General features: G+C 45.0%; 1 protein-coding gene across 1 annotated transcript in view; it reads left to right on the plus strand.

Annotated features, from left to right (window-relative positions):
• The window catches only part of LOC146183163 (uncharacterized), a 68627-nt gene that overhangs the window by 22478 nt on the left and 27871 nt on the right, over positions 1 to 18278 (plus strand). The window contains exon 4 of the mRNA XM_084609064.1: positions 16017 to 16288. Coding sequence (XP_084465190.1) covers positions 16017 to 16288 — 272 coding nt within the window. The remainder of the gene's footprint in view (positions 1 to 16016; positions 16289 to 18278) is intronic.

The following is an 18278-nucleotide window of genomic DNA, read 5'->3' on the forward strand; positions in this document are numbered from 1 at the left end:
TTGCATGTCTACACATGTGCCTGCTGCTAAGGTACGTCATTTTCGTACCTAGGTTTTAGCACTGGCTTATAATCGCAGATTTTTCATTACGACATTTCAATATAACGACTGAATTTTTGCGGTCCCGCGGAATTCGTTATATCGAGATTTGATTGTATAGAAGATTTTATTTTGTCTAATAACATATGCGTATGTCTGTTGAACACTAGAAAGCTGACATATTGCTGCCCCAGCTCAGGCAGCATGAGCTGTCTTGATTTAGCTATTTTGTCACCATCCATCTTTAATGATTTTAACTGGGATGTTTTAGATGACTCTAGGGGGAGTGACCATTTACCCGCTATTTTAAACTTGTCATCCTCTATACCCATCATCCCATCAAAGCCATGGCGTCGGAAGCTCCACCTCGCTGATTGGTCAGTTTTTAAATCAAATGCCACAGTAGATAGACATTACTCTGAAGAATTAACTACAGACCAAAGAAATGAAAGGTTCTCGACATGCATAATATCGGCAGCTTTATTAGACATCCCGCAAACATCCGAACACACAAGGAGAAAGCACAAAATATGGTGGCCGGAAGAATGCAAAGTAGCAAAAAAAAAAAAAAACAAAGCGTGGGGCATCCTTCGTCGATACGCAGCATCGGACAACTTGATTATCTTTAAATAAAAAGGCAAGGGCCAGAGCGCAGTATGTCCGTTGAAATGTTGAGAAAACCTCTTGGCATAATTACGTATATCCCATTTACTTTTCCAATGTTGGCAACACTCGAAGAAAGGTGAACATTTTGGCAGAACACTTTTCAAAAGTTTCGAGCTCTTCAAATTATACACATTTCAAAAACACAAGACAATAGCAGAAAAACAAAAACTCCCTTTTCGTGCAGGCACAAATGAAGAAATACAACAAACTAATTACATTACAGGAATTAAATGCAGTGTTCACTCATGGTAAAAATACAGCGCCAGGACCAGACAATGCACATTATGCTATGCTTGCACATCTGTCCGAAGCTGCCATAGATGCCCTGTTGAAATTTAATAAAATATGGATAACTGGTAGAATACCTGAAGCATGGAAAAAAGCAATACAGTCAGACCCGGATATATCGAACTCGAAGGGGATCGCGAAAAAGTTCGATATATCGATAATTCGATATACAGAAATCTGCTTAGGACAGCACTTACGATGCGAAAAAATGATACCGCATTTGTCGCGTAATCAACTCACTCTCGTAATGAACCCATCCTTCACTTTTGCACTCGAGAATTGGGGGGGGGGGGGGAACGTCAAGGCCAGCTCGCTCACATGCAAGCGACGAGCCGCAGCGACAGCAAAAAATTTCCAACTTGTTGGAACTGCATCCCTCTGCTGTTCTGTTCGAGCCACCGCGGCAGCTCGAAACAAGGTTTCTGTGTCGCCGCGGCAGAAATCGCCAGCGTTTTCGCTTGCATGTCGCGCTCCGTTTTGGTTGTCTCATCCACAGCTCATTTCTTAGCACCGTGCCAAGATGCTGCGCAGCGATAACGTTGTTGCGGCGTGTTTATCTTTTTATAGCTCAGCTCCTGCGGCGGCGGGGAACAAACTTGGCAAACTGCCCGTGATGGCTTGATTGCACAAGCCTGGTTTCATTTATCATGCTGCGCTTGGGGCGGGCGTAGTCCACTGCCACAAAATATTGGAAAGCGTGATACAATAGCTGCATGATCGCAGCTGACCGCGTGCTTTTGTTAATTCATACATGCAAGAATAAACGACTCCCGCAAAAAAAAAAAGCCGCTTCGTAACGCCATATCTTGCGCTATGCCGCGCGTACAGCACAACAATAAAAATTGACGACTCACAGGGGGAAAAAAAGGATAGATCTGCCACTTGTTAACTTCCGCAGGCGCCATAGCCACGTCTGCGCGCAGAGCGTTCGCAACACACGCTGGGGAAAGTGTCTGACGTTCTGTCTGAAAACGGGCTGAGCTGGCTTGGCGCATGCGTCGCGCGTGCTACTGCGAACAAAGGCCGGGAAAGAGAAAGGAGAGAGATAGCTCGGCAAAAGAATGGGCACACCCTTGCGCTTCGCTCTGTCGCGTTTTTCCCCACTTGTTCCCACCGGTTCTCATTCACGCACATGGCTTGCAAACGTCAGTCACGTGCTGGCGCGCGGGCAGGAAACGATAACTGCAAATGCGCGCGCCTTTAGGGAATGGACGCGGCGCTGCCCTAGCCGAACTGTCCCCTCTCATTACTTCCGCGCGCGGCTTGAAAACGTCACGCGGCAAACGGCCGAGGGTGATGCGATGGTCTTTGGGAAAGGCACACTTTCCAGTGCGTGGCGCGGAGTTCGATATATCGAGCGACCGGTGAAATTCAGTTCGATATATGACGCGGCTTTCCTATACTTTTACATGGGATTTTCAAGGGGATATTCCGTGAGTTCGATATAACCGAAATTCGACTGTAATAGTACCATTTTTGAAACCCAGAAAACCACCTACAAGCCCTGACAGTTACAGACCAATAGCCGTAACCAGCTGTATCACAAAATCTTTCGAAAGCATAGTAAATATCCGACTCACTTTTGTTCTTCAGTCCCGGCAACTACTAGATATACATCAGTGCGGGTTTAAAAAGGCATCCTCAACAACTGATCACTTGGTCTGCCTCGAAAACAAACTCCGGGAAGTGTTCATCCACAGACAGCATTGTATCGGTCTTCTTCAATCTTTAGAGGGACTACGATACCACGTGGAGGTTTGGTATCCTCCGTCACCTAGCAGACCTAGATATCCACGGCAGGATGCTGAACTGCTTGAGCGATTTCCTGACAAATCGTACGTTCAGAGTCCGTCTAGGCGCAACATTCTCCACAACATTCACACAGCAGAATGGTGTACCCCAAGGATGCATTCTCAGCACAACCCTGTTCATAGTAAAAATGAATTCCATAGCTAAAGTAATCCCGAAATCCATAATGTATTCCGTTTATATAGATGACCTTCAAATAATGTGCACCTCCTCCACCGTATCAACCTGCGAGCTACACATGCATGAATGGTACACCAAGCTGTCAAATTAGGTGGACAAAAATGGATTCAATTTCTCTCCACTGAAAACTGTTGCCGTTCACTTTTCACTAAAATGGTGCTTACAAACTGATGCTACATTGTACCTTAACCAAACTCCATTACCATTCAAACAAGAACATAAATTTTTAGGTGTAACTTTTGATCAAAAAACTAACTTTCCTATCGCATATAACCAACCTAAAGAAAAAAACATCTCGGGCCCTAAATGTATAAAAAGTAAGGTCAAGAAAACGCTGGGGATCTGACAGAACTTGTCTATTACATGTCTATCGTTCCCTGGTGCGATCAAAGATGGATTATGGTAGCATAGTATATGGTTCTTCACGACCATCTTATTTAAAACGACTGGATCCAGTACACAATCTTGGTTTGCGGCTGGCATCCGGTGCTTACGAGACCTTTCCTATAGCCAGCCTCTATGTGGAAACAAATGAACTCTCCTTACAAGATCGAAGAACCGCCCTAACGTTTTCTTGTGTCCTTAAAATCCCCTCTGAACCGAAACATATGTTATTCCATAGTTGCAGAATGCCCGTCCAGAATCCTTTTCAGGAGCAAGCCCAATGCAGTAAAATCACTCCTCATATGGTTCGAAGAAAAATGCCATGACCTCGACATAATGAATGTAATGCCAACTATTGCCCCAAGGCGTGAACCACTACTACCATGGTACACCATCCCCAATCTTTGCGACTTCACACTAACACAATTTCAAAAACACGCACCACATGAATTGATATTGGAAGAATACCTGGCATTAGAGGGAAAATATAGGAATCACATTGCATTTTATACAGATCGTTCGAAAACTCAAGATTCTGTCGAAAGTGCAATAGTGCAAGATTAAGCAGAGAAATCAATGACTTCCTCAGTGTGCATCACTTCTCACAGCCGAATGCTATGCTGTTTGTGTCCCGGTGGAGATAGTAAAGAATGAGAAACTAAAAAATAGCATTATCTACACAGACTCGTTAAGTCTGCTCACTGCATTAATGTCTAGAAATGCTGTTGAACCACTCATCGGAAACATTATACATAACGTAATAGCCACGTTGCAACACCATTCTACAGTCAAACCCGGTTATAACGAGCTGCGTAATTCAACGCAATTTGTTCGCTATATAAAGTATTTCGCTATAACCAAACCCGTTTATAACGAACTTCAGTACCAAATTCGTTATACACGATGTCCAGACAGCGCAGCGAAAACGCACTAACTAAAGAAAAACCGTGCCGCTCACCATGAATCTACAAAAGAAATTTATTGCAGATAAATGCTCACTTATTTGCAGTAGGCAGTGATCTTCGCCTGAACACTGCATTTAATTCCATCAGCGAGAATTGCACTTTCCACACGCGACATCATTTCCACGAACTCCAGTCCGCTTCCCTGTATTCCGGAGCAGTATCGGCGCAGCAGATCGGTAGCAGCGAGGGCTTCGTGCAACGTCGGGCGAGGGCGATCGTCCTCCGGCGGCGGCTCCTCGGCCTCTTCGTTCGCACCAGATGCCAGCATGTCGGCAACAATTTCCGAGTCCAACGGGCTCGCTGTCACGGCTACGTTGTCGTCAACAGTGAGAAAATCCTCCAGGGCAACTTCTTCGGGCACAGTGTCCGGAACATCAGCGAGTTCTTCCCACAGCGTGGCAACATCGCTGTCATCTTGCACAGTGCGCGCTTCACTAGCAGCTTCTGCATCCTCTCGACATAGTCCAGCATGGTGGAAGCAGTTGCGGATTGTGGATTGCGTCACGTCTTGCCAGGCACGGTTAATCATTTCTATTGCGGCCAGCAAATTAATCTTGAGCTCGTCGTTAACCCGCAATTTCACCAACAGCCGCTGTAAACAACAACAACGCTGTAAACCCCTCGACATTCAGGACGAAGGCAAAATCTTTTGCCTTCTGTTGTAGCATGGGGCCAGAGACCGGCAGATTTCGCGCGCAAACGTCCAAGAACCATTGGTACAGCGCTTTCTCTACTTGGTCGTAAGCCGGCTTGCGGTGGCGAAAGCCGTCACCATTTGGTCGTTCCTGTGCATTGCCTCTGATGGCCGACTGGTTTTTCAAAATGGTGCTTAACATGCTCCGCGGAATCTTGAAATGCGCGGCAACGTCACTTTTTTTCGCCGCGGCCAACGCGGCGAATTATCTCCAGCTTATCGGAAAGCGGTAGGGCACGCCGCTGCTTCGTCGTCATCTTGCAGGATGTAGCGCCGGAATGCAAGCCAGCAGCAACGTAGGCACGTCCGGAATCGTGAGGATAACAGCAGCACGATTTGCAAACACGAACAAAGAAAGCTCCGAGGATGCGGGAAAGTTCGCCACTGACGCGTTCGCTGTTCGGAGGCTGCCTTCCCTTCGCCCAAACTTGAAACCAGTTCTGGCCGGTGTTGCTTCTTTCTCGAAGCGCAATAGGTCCGGAGCTGCTCGCACGTCTTTGATCACATGGTAGGCAGCTGCCGAATAGGAGCGCTGCAAAGAGAGGCTGGCCGATGGCGCGGATTTTAAAGGCTACTCACGCTACTCCGGGCGACGGCCGCGCATGCGTACAGGAGGGTCCCTCGTGGAAGCTGCTGTAGAGAGCCCCTCCTGCGTTTTACGGAAGCGTGGCATCGGCGCAGAAGCAGCAGAAGCACCCTAGCGGGCGCGTGATGACGTATGCGCTGTGTGAGACCTTGGGGAACGGAGCCGTCACCAATCCCCCTCCCATCTGACAACGGCATGCGCTAGAAGTATTGCGGCCCGGCAGCGTGGGCTGCCCGGAGAGAACTCGGAGCCGGCACAAAGGCCCGCCCGGTGGCGGGCGTTTGGCGACCGATCGCGCGCGCTGAGTTCGCTATATCCGATGTGTAGTTCATTATAAAAAATACATTTTATATGCATAATGTAGCGGAAATTCGAGTGTTCGATATAAAACATAATTTGCTCTATCCGAGTTCGTTATATTCGGGTTTGACTGTGTAAAATTTGCTGGGTCCCCAGTCTTATTGGGATTAGGAATAATGAAAGAGCAGATGCATACGCAGCATGAGCTTGAATAATGAAAATAAAACAGGTGAATGTGCCACATAGAGACTGTGTGAAATTAGTGCGTAGCAAACTAAGCACCAAGTGGCAGGCTACTTGGGGAAATGAACGACCAAGCTTCACTACATTAAGCCAATATTAGGAGAGTGGAGATCGTGTGTACACCAAAAACGTTTCATCAAAGTAGTCTTATGTTGCCTATGAATAGGGCACACACATCTTACGCACAACTTTTCGCTGACAAAGAAAGAGAAACCAGTATGTGAATTTTGGCGTGATGAGCTCACTGTAAGTTATATTTTAATCGTATGCAGAAATCTCACAGCCCTGAGAAAAAATATTTTACCTTGTTTTACAGTCAGTACATCCCATTTCATCCAGAACTGCTTTTAGGAGAACATGCACTTGTTCAGTTTTCACAAGTTTTAACTTTTCTCAAGAAATTCAATTTTTTACAGCTTTAGAAATCCAGACATCTAATCCTGTGTTTTAGTCTTTACATCCCAATTCATGAAACACTGATTTTAGGAGAACATGCAGTTATTCATTTTTAAAAAACGTAACATTTTGTCAAGAAAGAAAGAACTTCTCAAAAAAGTTTTAAGGCAGCTATAGTAATCCAGACATCTAACCCTGTGTTTGGCACATGATATAGCCATAGTCGCTTATGCGCCATTAAACCCCATATAGGTAACTACTTAACAAGTCAGAGAATTTATTTTCTGAAAAATGCTCTTTCGTTACTTTTTTGTGGCTCAAGACTCTCTCTCGGTTACACTGGGAATGGCACCAACGATTCAGCCCAACCACTGAACAGGCGCATAAGATCTGTGCTCTGAAAATATTTCCAGAAACAAGCTCTCAGGGGTTGAGGACACAGTTTTTGTCAAAACTCTTCTATGTATATACAACCAAATAACTAAATCCTGCTGCAGTAGAACCTCATATATATGTTCCCGGCTCATACGATTTCCCATTTCATACGCTCTGAATGACAAGCAGTAAAAATCTCCCCTGAAGTTACACTAATTTTCTCCCTGTCAATATGTTCCCAGATAATGCAATTTTCATGTTACTATGTTCGAAATTTTGACAAATTGTGGCTGTATAATACGTTTTGCGATAGCCAAATGTGGGCTAACATGTGCTCGCAACTTGATAAAATCAGCAGCGCTTACCTGGTGCAGTTGCTTTCCTGCAGTGCTCAGGTGCAATGGGGCGAAGCATCAAAGAAAGCCAGCGAGCCAACTTATGCGGCACTCGTTTCTGTGGAGACATTACTTCATGAGGAGAAACGCGGGGCTTTCTTTGCAGTCTCTTACTTAGGGGCTTAGGGGTGAACCATTTGATAACTACAACTATTCTGGAAATACAATGCTGAAGAAGACATGGAAAACACAAGAGTTGACAGCACGTGCGCCCGTGCTGTCCACTCTGTGTTTCGTCCTTGTCTTCAAAGCGCTGTATTTTCATCATGCTAAACCAACTCTTCCGAGCATCCACCTTACAATTGTGTGCTTGCATATGAGCGGGCCGGGTCTGGGGGACGCAGCACAAGCGTAAATGTTGGGACTATAAGCCATTGCGATGGCTTCTCCACATGTCTCTGGTGTAAAGGGGCAAAACACCGGGAAGCAATCAAGGAAGCGATCTCGAATCGTCATTGCCTTCTACAAACTGGATTTATTACTAAATCTCTTCCGCATTTAAGACAATGCAAAAGGGATTGAATTCTGCGAGATTTAAAAAGAAAGGAGCTGTTCCTACTTAATGGCTATACGCTAATGTACACTCTTATACAGTGAAAGTCTCAATTCTAGAAGCCTTTATACAACATTTAGCAGTTAAATTTTTCAAAATCGGGCTGTTCAGATCATAAGTTTTACCGGATAATAGGTTTTCTTTTTATCTCTTAAAGAAAGACATATCAATGAGGTTTTACTGTAAAGTGAAGTCTCGTTGATGTGATCCAGCTTAATACAGTTTCTGGCATAACATGGTTCTTTTTTCCCCAACTGACACCCTATAGAAGCAGTGCATTTTCATACGGATGACATGATCATATTTTTACGTGGGTTTGAAAAACACTATCCCAAAAACATGAAAAACTAGTGTTTCCAATATCCCTCTAAGAGGCAGTGAAAAAGCGCTAGTGGGAAGCGGGGCTTGGGTGGGGTGGGGTACTAGATACAATAGTAGTACTATTTGCTTATGTAATGAACCTCCCCCCTTTTTTTTTTTTTTCAAACTTTTGTGCCAGGTTCTGCAGTTTAATGCCTTTGCTATCACAGTCTTCATAGCTGGTATTGGCAGCCTGCCAAGATACTGCATGCACCAATGTTTGGCACCTAGGTTAGCGCACCAAGTTTTAGACTCTCTTCATGTCTTCATCTTGGATGCAGAGCTAAGCAACGAAATTGTGCCTCGTTTCTTTGAGTTTAAGAAAAGCTTGCTTCTGGATATTTAGAAACAAAAAGTCCAATGCGAAATAAGAGGTTATTCAAAGGGGGCTAATCAAAATAAGTTCGGTGCCAAGTATGTTATTATTTGTGGCCTTCTGGGCCAGTTTTGGATAAGGCGATTATTAGATATGTTTTAATTTCCGACGCCCATAAGAAGTGCATAATGAGATTCTACTGTGAATAAATGTTTAATTACCCCATTTGGATGGTTTATTCGAATGGGGAGTTTGAAGCTGTTAACAAGGCAATGCCACATTTCTAAAGTCCTGCAGTGTGACGAAGTCTGACAATTTTTCCGTACAAATTCACAACTGATTGCAAGAGCCGTGCAGGAAGCTAGGTACAGATGTCACGTTCAGTGATGTGATGCTGTGGCTATGCGCCAGTCGGCCTGTCTGCGCAAGGATGTGTTACACACTTTATTTTGCTCCGTCATTGTATAAAATGACGACCTAGTTGTGAGTGGTTGCCAAGCTTACCAAGCTGTGGGGCAAAAACATGTACACCCGTGAGCAAAAGGGGTATACTCCACGCTAACCACGATTGCATTTTTTTTTCTGTATAAAAAGATGTGCCAAACAAAATTGCTTGGACAAGGTGGGAAGTATATCAAGGAGGGTAGCTTAAACGTATCTCAGAAATAACTACTTCTCTGTCGGAAAAATGTGGCTGGCAGTTTTCTTGCAGCAAGTGGAGTGTACCACTTTTGCAAATGACTGTACATAATGTGGTGCACTACCAGTTAGTTTTACTGACTGCTATGGCCACTGCGTCATGTCAACATCATATGAGCGTCTGTATCAATCTTCTGTGCGTCTCATGTTCTTAGTTCTGGTTTCGTTTGGGGAAAAAAGTCAGATTTCCTCGTGCTACAGGGCTTTAGAAAATGAGTATCTTTTTTTTACTTTGGAAACTTTGTCCGTGTCTTCGAACTCTGCATTGGGGTTGTCTACACATGTAATAATTAAATGGTCAATTAATGGGTTTAAGTTAATTCTTTAGGTAATCGGTTGAATTTTGCAGTATATTGTGTCCACCATGGCTGAGAGTTTGTCACTGAAAATATATTTTGTTTTCTGTTTTGATCTCGCTTTTTCAGCAACATTTTAGCGTTTTCATGTACAGGCTGGAGTTTATACTGTAGAGCACTCAAAAGTACACCTAATGCATTCTTTAAAATTCAGTTTTTACTGGAAAAGTCCAGAATTTTACATCATTGGCATTTCTGGCATGCGCAGCATAACTAGCTGCCTATTCAGTGCTTGTTTTACTAGGAAACAGGCAAAAATGAACAAAGTACTGAAATTAACAATGCAATGAGACCGCATGATTATCAGGTGGCCCCACCTTCTAGCCAAAAAGCAGTTGGGCTAAGTATGTTTTTTCGCTGCGCTTAAGGACCTTGACACAGCTTTGGTAGTCATTTAAAGAAGGCAAATTCAAAAGCAGGAATCAATGCCACGAAAGGGTCATGGTCTGGCTTCTGCTGTGGTTAAGCAGTACTTCACTCGCTGCCATTAGGATATGTGTTCTTGTTTGATACACAATACAACCAGAACATAACAGAGTATCGAAAAGCAAGTTTAAGCTTACATTTTTGCCTCATGGTCCAATCATATATCTTCGGCATTTTATTTTTTGTTCAACTATTCAACTTCCTTCTGCAACGATACCTAATAATACCACTATTTAGGTGCTAGTACTGATACATGAGCTGCTCGTATAAAAAAATGCTAAGATAAACTTGTATTCACTGATATTGACACGTGCATTAGAGCTAGAAGAAGGAGCGAAATGGGACAAAGTAGAGGACGTTGAAGTGCTCGCCCGTTCCTGTTGCCCGCATTCCTGATTCAGCTCTCTCGGTGCCCTCGTTCAGCGGTTACAGCAATTCTTTAGTGTAACAACCGTTACAATATGATTGGAAGACCGGGGCCTGTAGGACTTCACCGCAAGGCATTGAGGAAGGCAGACAATGGCAGGAGTTAGGAGAAGAGTAAACTGAAGATTTATTTTGCATATTTACAACAATGCAAACGTGCAAGCACGTCAGAGGGAGTGAGGTAGCTCTTAACTAAGAGCACAGGCGATGCACACGAAGCCGCCCTCGTAGGCTGCCTAAATCACTTTTCTGTCCAACTGTAGAACCCGCAGCTTCCCAAACGTCCAATAGGCGCTGAGCCGCTTCTTTTGGCTCCGCCCAACTGTTCTATGCACAAACGCGCACAGATACACATACCTCCTCGCACTTGAACAGGGAATACTGTAGACCGCTGCAGAATAGCTAGGCCGTCCCCGTTGCTCTCTATGATGCGGCGATGTCCCATCTGGTTCCAGCCATCTTCAATGGCGCCGGTCAGGCGATGGTGCACACATCCTCTGCAGCACAAAGCCTGGTCCAAGCCAATATGTCTTAATGGCCCTCGAGCAGCGCATGCAGCAGCTCCTTTGAATTCAGTCGCCTCCCTGAGAGCAATTAAGGACGCAATCTTCCGCAGTGACGTCACAATACGACGAGTGCAGCTGCTCCGTTTCACCCCGCCGACCCGGTCCATTGTTGCGAAAGTTCCAGTCACAAACAGTCTTGCTGCAACGGTGCCGGCCAGGCGTTAGGGCACCCATCTACCCGCCACCAAACTGGAGCCTGAGAGAACTACACCCTGGTCCAAGCCAGTATGTCTTAATGATCATGGGGTGATGCAAGCAGCATCTTTGAGTCAAGTCTCTTCCCTAAGAACAGCTAAGGAAGCCATCTCCCGCTGCTTGGTCACAACACAACGGCGTGCCGCGGCTCCTGGTTTGCCTTGCCGTCCTGGTCCATTGGTGAGAAGAGGGGTGCCAGAGATCAAAGGACGCCAGTTTCCCAACAAAAGCACTTGACTTCAATTAACTTGTAGGAGACGTGCCTCTCCAAGTCCAAAAAAAAACATTCTTGAAATAAACATCGAAAACCATTCACTGAATTTCCAAAAATAAAAACTAAATAGGCCAACCCCTACATATCTGCAACCAAATTATTGTATGCTATAATGTGTCATACCAGGAGAGACTGAGTTTGGTGAGTTTTGAGATTATCCAAAGGGAAAACAAAGCAAAAAGAAAACACTGCTTTGCTCAGCGGCACTCGGCACTTTGGAACAGTCACTGATGCACTCAGTATACTGGAGTCTGCTGTCAGAGCAAGCACTCGAGGGACTTGTGGTAACCATCATTGCCGGCTGCCAGAATTTATTACAGCAGTTGCAACATATGCAGAATGCGTGGATCTCCCAAGCGGCAGAGTGGTGTGAATTTAAGAGATATCTCGTTTATTTTCATACCTATGTTTTTAAGAAGAACTTCTTTATTTCTAGCTCTCCGTGTTAATTTTCAAACCTATTTGTAAATATTGTTTGCTGCTTATTTTCATTGTTCGTAGTATTCGCTTTGCCCCCCAAATTTGTAACTTGCACACCTCTAATAAATTAGATATTTTTGTTCTGCCATGGTTCACAGAAGAATTGGTCTGTAATCTAACTTGGCAGTTATTCAGAAAAATATTGACAAATTATTCAATTCACGCCCAGTTTTAATATTAGAGTTTGCTTCGCCCCTCAAATTTTATTTGCACAGCTCTTCTGCTAAGCACTTAAAAAGACCTCTCTTGTGCATCATAATTCACAATCAGTGAACCCTTTGATAGCGCATCAGAAGTTGAAGTCTTCGAAGGCTTTAAGTAACAGTAAGTTGTTGCTTTTTTGCCTGTTCAAGAGTTTTTTTGGGGGGTCGGAGTGTTGCCTTTTGCTTTTTTTTTTTTTTTTCCTATAATTTCGTGCCACGTAAAAAGTTTGCGCAGGCACAGATCATTTCGTGATTGTCACAAGCATGTTCAGTAAAGTTCTATTTCCTTGACTGGGTAAATTCAGGTGCATCTTATACAGTAAAACCTCGTTGGTACATTTTTTTAAAAAGTGCCGGGGAAAACATGATCCAAAGTGCCTAATATTAAAAAAATTAACTGCTGAATGAGGTACAAAGGCATTTAGAATTTACTTTCACCGCATAAAAGTGTAGATTAGCATTTATAGACGTGAAGTATGCACAACTCCATTTCTAGCTCTCGCAAAATTCAGTGCGTATCTGTGTTGTTTTAAGGGAAGATATTGAGCAACAGGGGCCAGATCCAGCGTCGGTTCCGTTCGGGAACCGTCGCTGGTTTTGGTTGCTGGTTGCTGCGTCACGTCCGGGGGTGACCCCCAAAATTTCCGGAGGCGGCTCCGAAAGGAACCGGCCGGCCGGCGCAGGAACCGCGACGAGTTGGTTTGCTTCGAGAAAGAACCTCTTTGTGCTCGCTGTGGCGCCTCATGGCCGTAGTCGAGCGACTGTGCGCGCCACGGCTGTGGTATCTTTGGGGGGGGGGGGGGGGGGGGGGGAGGTTTTGCGGCAACACTGGCTAAGGCTGTGGGTTGATCGCGAAGCGAAGTGGGGACGAAGGGGTATGCCGGGCTGCCGTCAGAAGCGAAGGTGCTCTATGCGCTTTGATCGCTACTTTGCGATCGGGAGCTCTCGGTCAACAGCAGTGTGACCATTTGAATCCGGCAGTCGTAAAGACAAATAATTCGCGTCCGTAAGTGTGACACATTACGCCCCCTTCTACATCAGCGGAAAGGGAGCAGACGGTGGCTGACTAGATCGAGTGCTGTCGGATTCCACGTTTCATCGGCTGCGTCCTACAGGGACAGCTATTCACGGAAAGTTCGTGCATACTCGCGACCGCTTGAGCGGCCGATAAGGCTATGGATGCTGCCCCGCTACTAGACAGGCGCGGACGGGCCGGCGCGGTGCCGGTTTCAAGCAGCTCATTTGTACTCGCAACGGCGGCAGCAACTCCTCCGTCATAGAGCTAGCGTGATTCGGACTGCATACTACGAGTGTTGTAGACCTCGTTCTTAGGATATTTGCCATTCTGTGCGAAAGACAGAACTTGCAAAAACTTCACAGTGAGCGAGAAAGCAGACGACGCCGCGGGCGCGACACCGTCTAGCGGCGAAAAACGTACTCATGAGCCAAGAAAATTGCTAGGCAGTTGTTAACAGGAAGTTTCTAAGAATATTTGAGTCTATTATTCACTAGCTTGCATTACTATGTAATTATTAGATTTATTTTGTGCTTAACACCACTTCGGTACTAGTATTTGGTACCAGAAAAAGCCACATGCTCGTGGTGGACACGCCTGCGATCTGGCGCCATCGCTGATTGGCCGCTGTCTTTCCAGTCCTCGCTGTGAGGCAGCGCCCGCTGTCTTGCTGACGTCATCTCGAAAGAGAACGGTTCCCAAAAGGAACCTCCGCTGGATACAGCCCCAGATCTGGTTCACAGAAAGAATGACTAGCCAGAGTTGCTTCCTTGTTTCAGGATGCTTCACCACTTTACACAAGTGCCATGTGAAGAAGCCATCGTGATGGCTCACAGTCGCCACGCTTTTGCCCATGCTGCTTCCCCCAGACCCTGGGGGAAGCAGCGTGGGTAAAATACAGTAAAAGCTCGTTAATTTGAACTTTGCGAGATCAGGAGAAAGTTTGAATTATTGAATGGCCTCGAAAAAACTGACAAGCCAATTTGCATTGCGGTAAGTTTACCATATTTACACTTTTAACGACGGCCTCTCACAATGAACCCCCTCTCCCTTTGAGAAAAAGAAATTGAAAAGAATTTGATAAACAGAAAAGACGTTCGTTAGCACGTTCCTCCATTTCAGGTTCCTCCATTTCAGGCTGTGACCGTCGCATCCCACTGCACATTTCTTGGCAGTGTGCCAAGATGCTGCGCAGCGATAACATAGGGGTGTGCGTACCTTTTCAGGCTAGCTCTCTGGTAAGAGGAAGCTGGAAGGGGGGGGGGGGTAACTTGGCAGAGTTCTAGCTTGTAGCATTGGTTCCAGCGCTCGTCTGGTTGTGCAGGTCTCGTTTTCACTTTATCCACTGGGACACGACACAATCATTGGAATGCGTGATAGTACAAACGTGTTTTGAAGCGGACGGTGCTTAGAGCCGGTGCTTAGAGCCGGTGTCATGACCGCGACGAACCACCTGCTTTCGTTGATGACTAAGGGTGGAAGTTTAGACGACTGCCACTAAAAGAAAAAAGTTTTTCCCGCGTGATAATTTGGTTTTTTATTTGGAAACCCATAGTGTCCATCCGACGTCATAGCCTTTCATTGGCGATGGTCGGAACTGCGCCCACAGAAAAACTTATCCATATTTCCGAATTAACGGGGGTCAAATTAGCGAGCGTTGAGTTGCAAGCTTCGGAGGTTGTGCGGAAGAGAAAAGCAGGCAGCCGCGGTGCCGGTTGTGGTGCCACATTGAATTAACGAGCTTTCACTGTAGTTATAGTTGTCAAATAGGTCATCCCTATGCCCCTAAAGTACCTCAAAATAAGCCACCGCATTTCTCCTCATAAAGTCATGTTTCCACGGGAACGGGTGCCTCGTATGTTGGTTCGTTGGTGTTCTTTGATGCTTTGCCCCGTTGCATCTAGGCACTGCACGAACGCAACTGTGGCGGATGATCACCAGTGATCAATTTTTCACATCGTGAACGCTCATTAACATATGTCCGGTTGATCGCAAAACGTGTTATACGAGCACTGTTTGTTGGAATTTCTATCGTTGTAACTGAGAAATCATGTCATCCAGGAACGTATTTACCAGGAGAAAAATGATGTAACTGTATGGGAGATGTTTTACTGCCCACGATTTTGAACGTATGAAACGGGTTATCATGTGAACCTGGAACCTATTTACTGGGAGTGGTCTCAAGGGCACGGATCATTTTACGCTGATCACGCAGCACGTTCAGCAAAGCTGTATTTCCTTAACTGGGTAAATTCAGGTTCGTCTTATACACAAAATGTTATTATTGAAAGCCTCTAAATGAGGGGTGCATCTTATACACTGGAAAATATGATACATTGAGTCATGGCAATATTAGGCAAATTTATATTGAGTGTATAGAGATTCAATCGAATGTTCTTATATTGTTTATTGTACTCAAGACCTTATCACAAACCCAACCAAGTTTTTATGCAGTTTCGCATGTCCCAGATGATTTATTCTTATGAAGAACTCAATTTATATTAAAACCTATGTCAAGAATTCTAAATATCTGGTGGGATTTGAACCCACAAATTTTGGTTTGCGAGCCACACTGCTGAAAAGCCTTGCTAAAAAATATGTATGTCTTTCACGAAAGGTGGTGTCTTGCAACTGCATGCAAATGAAAAAGTCTGAAATAAGAGAGGACCACCGGCCGCTGTTGCATCATACCCTTAAGCAGACCTTGAGTGTCCCTGTAATTTTGTTTTGCTGCTATCCAGGATGAAATAGCCATACCAACAAAATTTTACTGTGCTCATAAAGTATCAAGGGCGCTGGAGCTCATACAGAGTTATGGGAAATGCAGGCTTGAAGGAAAGTCTTCTGAACCAGCAATCCAGGAAGAAGCTGCATCTACAGAAAAGACTTCCCACATGCTCAAGGCGACATGCTGGAAGTGCGGCACTGTGATACTATTGCGGAAGGGGTGGGTCGTCGTTGGACCACCAGTGTCAGGAGGTAGCACGGCCAGTTCCAAAGATTTTCCAAACACTGCGAGCACAGAAAAATTTGCTACGTCGAAAGTGACGCTGGTCCTCCAGGCTGCAGTGGGAGGCAGTGCAGAGAGTGGCCCTTCAGGTAAGACTCTGCTTGTAGAGCATCATCAACTAATGTTTACCATTTGGCTTTTCTGAGTCGTTGGCCTAATATAAAGGGGCTTTGTCTTTTGAATATTTGTAATTCTGGGAGGAGGAGAAACTGTTAGTTCCAGAAGATGAGAACTTTAAGCAGATACAAAAAATATATTTCTCCAGTTGGTATTATAGAGCACCGAACTAGGGCTGAGGGGGAGCCTCAGTTCACATGCCGAGCACAGATACGTTTCAACAGGTGGACTTCTCTTCGTCTGGGTCAGACGAAGACAAGTCTACTTGTTGAAACGTGGGCTCGGCTTTCTAACTGAGGCTCCCCCTCAACCCTTGTTCAGTGGTCTTTTATACTGTGTAGACTTCTTTCTCTCATTCTACTCCAGTTGGTATCCCAGTGCTGGCTGTCACCAAGAGCAGTACTGGATTGCACTTCCAAGCATTCGAAAGGCAATATTTAGTGCAGTGCAGCTGTTTTTGTTGCCTTAAATGTCTGCAGAGCATTACAGAAGGAACTGATGAAAAGATTTTATTTGTGAAACTCTTCTATCGAACCATTCTCTTGTAATAGCAAATCATAGTGACTCTGTACTTCCAAGAAGTAGGGGACCTGTGAATTTAATTTGGAATATTTTCGAATAGTATTTGCTATTCAATTCGCAGGCCTCGTAGATGTTCAGAAATTACGAATTTCTGGTTGATCTCGATTGGCAGCAAAACTTCACATTTCCAAATGGCACTCCCAAAGGCAGTGTATCTGCACTTAGAGACAGCTTGCCGTTGCTATGTAGCCAAGGCTAGGGGGCTGGACAGCGTTCTTAGTGTTACTACACCAAGTAGTTTGGGCATGCCTGGCCTCGTCATGGCTTTGGCTTCAGTTCTACCTTTATGTTGAATTACTAGCTTTTGAGCCGCCAAGTATGCAGAAACATGTTCCTTTGTGCCTCTGGACGCCAATGTGAATGTAACTTCATGACTAATGAGTAGTCCACATGACGTATGTTGTCAAAACAAACGTGTTGTGAAAGCATGCAGAGACCAGCGGAAAGACTCGGCAGATGCGGTCCAGGTATGTTTCGTCGGATTCTCAGTAGGCTACGCAGCCATTGGCACATGCACAGCGCATTGTACTAAGGTTAAAATGCTTTATACTAATGCTGCACTAGTTAGTATTCTAGTATAGCTTGATGTAATAATGACATAACTAATTCTATAATGCCATAATATCCCGGACCAAGATCCTTGGAACTTCTGGGAGGATGATATTCTGCTATTCACTCAGCTTGTCGGCTTGTAGCTCTAGCTGCGTAGCCACTGAAAGTTGTCCCCGAATATAGCCTCGATGCTGTCGTTAGCTGGTTACGAGCCTGAGTGGCACCAGTCATTTCATTTTATAATAGGGCGCAAGTTAAAAAGTAGTAGTTGCTATATGCTGCGGTATGCGATGTGTGTTGTGTTTGGCTGCGCAATAAATGAAATTTGTTTTCAAAATTCAACCATGCCAAACAAGCCAAAGGTGTCGAATCAGTTTATAATTTGGTATAATGACTAGCTGCGTATTTAGGCAACTGGGTTCCGTCATGGAGGAATTGTGTGTGTGATGGTTACTGTAGACTTGAGTTGTGTCTGGCTACAGTTTATTGTACGCTTGCACACGGAAGCAGGCCTGTTTGTGGAGAACACCATAAGGGTGCAAAATCACGATGCGTGAGCTGCTGCAGCACTTTCGTGGCTACTACTTTGACCAGTCTAAATTTTAGTCATCCTAAAAATCACTCCTTCGACCACAGTGGACAAGGGAAAAATGTGCGACAGAAACATTGGGCTCAAAGCTAACCCACACAATTGCTTGGGCACTGCACAGCATGGTTTTGTTTTCGCACCTTTGCGGTTCATGATAGTGTTTGGATGGTTAAAGGGATGCTGAACAAAAAATTTGCCGCCGAGATTCTAGCGCAGATGACAGCTGTCTTATTGAGAGT

The sequence above is a fragment of the Amblyomma maculatum genome, chromosome 7 (assembly GCF_055883805.1).
Source record: "Amblyomma maculatum isolate TAMU_Amacu chromosome 7, ASM5588380v1, whole genome shotgun sequence".
Taxonomy (NCBI): domain Eukaryota; kingdom Metazoa; phylum Arthropoda; class Arachnida; order Ixodida; family Ixodidae; genus Amblyomma; species Amblyomma maculatum.